Source organism: Tasmannia lanceolata, unplaced genomic scaffold (genome assembly GCF_043159265.1).
Source record: "Tasmannia lanceolata isolate RefF3 unplaced genomic scaffold, GAP_Taslan_0.1 ptg000007l, whole genome shotgun sequence".
Taxonomy (NCBI): Eukaryota; Viridiplantae; Streptophyta; class Magnoliopsida; order Canellales; family Winteraceae; genus Tasmannia; species Tasmannia lanceolata.
Genome location: NW_027518684.1, coordinates 24,604,779 through 24,610,184, shown reverse-complemented (window position 1 = coordinate 24,610,184; position 5,406 = coordinate 24,604,779). Strand labels below are relative to the sequence as shown.

The window sequence follows — 5,406 nt, the reverse complement described above, 5'->3', positions numbered from 1 at the left end:
TGCTCGCCGGAGCTCGACCGGAGCTTGATCGGAGGATGATCGGAAAAGGTATAGCACCAAGATCCCCTTTCTCTCTCTTGAAAAATGCAGAGCTTCTTTCTCCTCTTTTCTCACGGATTTTTCTTTTTTTTGATCTCTTACTATGTGCGTAGATCGGTCGGAGCTCTGTCGGTTTCACCGGAGAAGACGATCGGAGCTAGGGTTTGGATCGGAAATTTAAAGAGAAAATTTCTCTCTCTTGCTCTCAGATTGCAGATCTCTCTCGGAGTTTAGATGATTGGCCGGAGCTCAAGCTCACCGGAAGATGTAGATCAGAGAAGAAGAAGAAAGGAGTTAGGGTTTGAGAAAAACAAATTCAAAACAAAAGGAGAAAGAACAAAGTAGAGGAGATAAATTCCTGCCAAAAGTTAACCGGAATCCGGCGGGAATATGATCAGAGAAGAAGGAATTTGATCGGAAAAATAAGAGTTTGGGTTAGTGATTTGGGGGTTTTCTCCTCTGCGATTTTTGATTTTTTTAGAAAAAATCAATCCTCCTGTTTGTAACAAAAATGGGCCTATATAAGGAGATGCCAAATTCGCACCCCCTTTTTACCTTGGACAGCCCCATTTAGGATAATCCACCCCCTTTTTAGTGATTTACACTACGGACACTCTCCCATTTCGTTTGCTAGGCAAACGCGCTCGGAATTCGACGAAATTTTGCAGGGAGCTTGGTAGGATCCTACCCTAGCTTAGGGTGAATTTTGGGACCCTAATTCATTCATTTGATGGGGTTTTGGCACCAAATTGGAAGGCTTAGGGTACGGTCAAAATGGGGTGTCTACAGGGTGCTTTAGTCAACCCTAATTTGAGATTCTTCTCAGGCGATTTTGTTCGGAAAAACATGAAAATATAAGCCCAAAATCTCATCTTCCTTTCTCTCTTCAAAAAAACCAGTAACTCCATTAAACAATGACTCGAAGCCAAAGAGTTATAGGAAGCCAAAACAGTAACTCGAAGCCAAAATGCAGTTAGTCGATGCCAAAATGTAGTTACTAGAATTCAAAATTTGCTGTTTTTTCTTCTTCTACTAACTGAGTTTTGGGCTTCAAATAACTGTCTTTGGCTTCGATTAACTGATTATTGGCTTTGAGTAACTGGTTTTTTTGCTTCAATAGTTGATTTATGCATTCGATAACTGTTTTTTAGGTTCGAGTAACTGCATTTTGGGCTTCGAATAACTGTTTTTGGCTTCGATTAACTGATTATTGGTTTCAAGTCACTGGTTTTGGCTTCGATTAAACTGATTATTGGCTTCGAGCAACTGGTTTTTTGGCTTAAGAAGTTGATTTTTGGCTTTGAGTAACTGGTTTTTTAGGTTCACTGTTTTATAGCTTTTTGTTTTGAGTAACTGATTTTTTGGGTTCACTGTTTTATAGCTTTTGGCTTTGAGAAACTGTTTCCACTAACTATTTTTGGGCTTCGACTAACTCTGCAAACCTTGCTACAGGTTTGATAGGAGCTGAAAATGGTCGACTCAATAGCTTCGTTTATATTACACTATGACTGGGAGTGGATGACATGTTTGTCGGAGCTAATCAAACACATAATGACAATATGAATGGTGATCCGATAATGGTGGGGGCAATTTTTCCTAATACGAAACAATTCAAGAAGATTGTCCTTGATAGTGATGGTAAACTACTACCATGCTTTGTACATGAAACCATTACAGTCCATTGCTGTGAAGTGTAAATGATTATATAGCACGTACTCTTAGGGGCAAAGCTCCATTATATTTTCGGTTGCTGCCATTGAAGGAATTGGCATGCTTATATACATGAAACCAGTCCATTGAAGTGTAAATGTTAATGTGTCACTGAAGGCCCATGCACTCAGATAGAAAGTGACATAATTTGCAAGATTTGAAATGGTATTGTTCAGGCTGCTCAGAACTTGTAGTTTAGTGTCTGGACTCTTGCTGGGTTACTTTCTAGTTGGAATCTCATTCAAAATGAAGGTTCTTTATTTCCCATATTGCTTATTGGATGCAGATTTTCAGCACACTTCCATGTAAAATCAATTTATCAGAGTGATGAGGAAGGGCGAGTTTAGATGTTTTCTGGCTTGTAATTCCACCCACCCTCCGCCCTCCACATTTAAAAATTTCATGTTAGCCAAGAAAAAAAAAGCCCCAGTAATAACCAGAGTTAACTTAATTTTTTTGCATTGTAAGAAAGCCCCAGCAAGAACGAACAAGTGACCAACATTGCTCTGATTCTAAGGATTTTTTTTTAAAATTGTGTTAGCCCAAGGGTTCCACCCAAAGGCTTACCATACTTTTACCTGTGTTTTGATGATTAACAAATGTAAATTGATTAGGTGTTAAGGACTAATGAGTTGCCTTGAGTGTTGTGCTTAAGCAGGATAAGTTCAGTATGCCATGCAAGCACATCACAATGCTTGACTTGGAGATCAACATGACAATCAGTTGAAGGAGCTCAGACTCGATGGGAGCAAGTCCAAAGTATCAAGATACACGTCCCGAAGTTTGAAGACTCAAACCGTAATAACTTTATCTTCTGATGACATGATATTGCGATGAAAGTGTGTTAAAAACCAACTCCAGCTATCGTCATTCTCATTTTTGACGACAACAAATGATATTGGAAATAACCCACCGTCTCCATCTACAGCACATGCAACCAACAAAATGGCATGGTACTTGCCTCGTAGATGTGTCCCATCAAGCAAAACAAGTGGTCTAAGTGAACGAATGAAAGAACCAAACGCCCAAAATAACCGGAGAAATGAATCATCTCTATTCCGAAATAGTTCTCTTTCTCGAAGAATATGAATATTGCTTCCATAATTTGATCTGACCAGCTCATGTGCGTATGCAAGCAAGATACGATATGAGTCCTTTGCATTTCCACACTTAATTTCAAGTATAATTTCCTTCGCCATGTGTGCCTTCCGATAACTGATGACTATGCCCCAATGAAGCTTGATATAGTTAATAATCAGACTCGGCTTGATTTCTTCAGGTCGACCGAACAAGCCTAAGCAAGTTTCAGCAGCCCAGGCCGCTGTGACAAGTGGATTATCGTCACCACTCAATCTAAGTGAACATGTATGATTGGGGATAAACGTCTTAACCCTCTCATGATTCAACTGATTGGTACCGGTAACACGCCAAGGGCAGCTCCTTTCCTTGCATCTAACAACATACTTTGTAGGCGACGTAGTATTTGCAAAATACATAAATCGGTTTCACATTGCATACTCTAGGACAATCTTCTTGAATTCTTTCATATTAGGAAAAATTGCCCCCACAATTATCTGATCACCATTCATATTGCCATTATCTGTTTCATGAGCTCCGACAAACATGTCATCCACTTCCAATGGTTGCCTTGTAAAACTACAAAATAATGGGTCACCCAAATTGATAGGTTGCAGCACCACATCTACACCCAATGTCCTGTCATCATCATCATTATCATCTTCTGTACAATTTTCATCGACCTCATCATTGTTAAGGTTCACATACAAATCATCTTCAAAACCATTATCTATTTCCAACTCTCCCCTACATAGTTGTGAAGAATCATACAAATCATCTTCAAAATCATCTCCAATGTGATTGTTTAAGTCCATATCATATCTTCATAGTTCAGAGTCAAGAAAGTTAGCAAGATGGATGGAATGAATATTTCAGTTTACAAATAAAGAAGTTACAAAACAATCTATTAATAAGTACTGGCAACTGTTCATGGGTTGGGATGATTCGTGTTGCATAATATTCCCATTGATCCCTTCTCTGATATGGCTCACATAAAAGTCATCTTCAGTAGCATTATTTAGGTCCAATTGACACCTGCATAGCTGTGACTCCTCAAGGTTAGTATACTTTAACTGATATTTCAAATTTCAAATGTAGAAGTTGCAAAACAGTCAGCTAAGAAATACAGTATCGTCCATTGTTCATTTGTTGGGCTGAATCATCTTCTCTAATATTAATGTCGACCTCATTCATGACGTGCTTCCCACAAAATGATTCTTCATGATCCTTCCTTAGGTCGACTTCATAAATGGGAGAAAGATTGACATTTCGTTGGTGTCGCAGAACCATTATCTGATGTGGCGTTGAAGTAGAAGGCATGCTTGGGGGAGAAGATGGTGCACTTACACGAACTTCGTTCGGGGGCAATACAGGTGAATTTACATTTAGGGAATTAGAACCTTCATCTCTACAAGACTTACTTATGTATAGACTTAAAGAATTGAACCCTCTACTATTATAAAAAAGCCTAAACATTGATTGGAGGTCATCTTCGTCTACAACATCATATAAAGTGGTCTGAAATTGATCAACAATATATCGGTATTTTATTGCTAACGAAACCTCACTTTCCTCTGTATTGATCTTACGATGAATTAGAGATTGAAATTCCCGTAAATTAATTGGGCGATTCATGGTTAATAACTTCCTCTCCCCACTGACATAGTCATACGAAATATTATCCTTCAAATTCCCATCATAGTGCAATATAAAAGAAGCCATTTACCATTTTTCACACCTATCAAACCTGTAACAAATTTACACTTAGGTTACTTGAAGGCAAATTTAATTACTGGAAGAGAAAATAGTTGTTAATCCATACCAATATAGACTGGTTGAATTCCAAATTTTCTAGCTTAGGGCCAAAATAGTTTAATCAAAGGCAACATATGTCACTCGAATCCAAAATAGTGAGTCGAAGAAAAAATCTATATTACTCGAATCCAAAAAAAGTTAGTCAAAGCCAAAAATACGTGGTTGTAGCCAAAATCAGTTACCCAATGAGCTCTCACTAGGCAAAAGGGTAGTGGAAGCCAAAATGGTACTCGCACGGGTTATTCAAAGCCAAAAAATAGGTTACTTGAAGCTAAAAAAATGTAACTCGAATCCAAAATCGATAACTCAAACTCACAAAGTGATAGTCGAAGCCAAAATAAGAAGTGAAAATTGGTAGATGAGGCAAAGCAAGGTACTCGAAGCAAAATGTAAGTTATTTGAAGGCAAAACTGATAGTCGAAGCAAAAAATAATGTTAGTTGAAGCCAAAAAAAAGTTACTCGAAGCCAAAAATGATAGTCGAAGCCAAAAAATGTTAGTTGAAGACAAACAAAATTTACTCGAAGCCAAAAATTGTTTTTACCTAAGCCAAAAACTAGTCAATGCCAAAAAACAAATTACTCAAACCCAGAAAAAGTTACTTGAAGCCAAAAAAAAGTTAGTCGAAGCCAAAAAGTATTTATCGAAGCTAAAAAAATTTAGTCGAAGCCAAAACGTGTTAGTCAAAGCGAAAAAAGAAGTTAGTCAAAGCCCAAAACGTGATAGTCGAAGCCAATAAATATTTCTCGAAGCTAAAATATATTAG

General features: G+C 37.8%; 1 protein-coding gene across 1 annotated transcript; it reads right to left on the bottom strand.

The window, feature by feature from the left end:
- Nucleotides 1–2,540: 2,540 nt before the first annotated feature.
- On the bottom strand, nt 2,541–3,245 carry LOC143880690 (uncharacterized). Its single transcript, XM_077383661.1, has one exon. The coding sequence runs from the start codon at nt 3,243–3,245 to the stop codon at nt 2,541–2,543; it is 705 nt and encodes a 234-aa protein (XP_077239776.1).
- Between the last annotated feature and the right edge of the window lie 2,161 nt (nt 3,246–5,406).

Excerpts from the sequence above, each read along its gene's own strand:
- LOC143880690 (XM_077383661.1), bottom strand. The coding sequence starts at position 3,245 with ATGTATTTTGCAAATACTACGTCGCCTACAAAGTATGTTGTTAGATGC.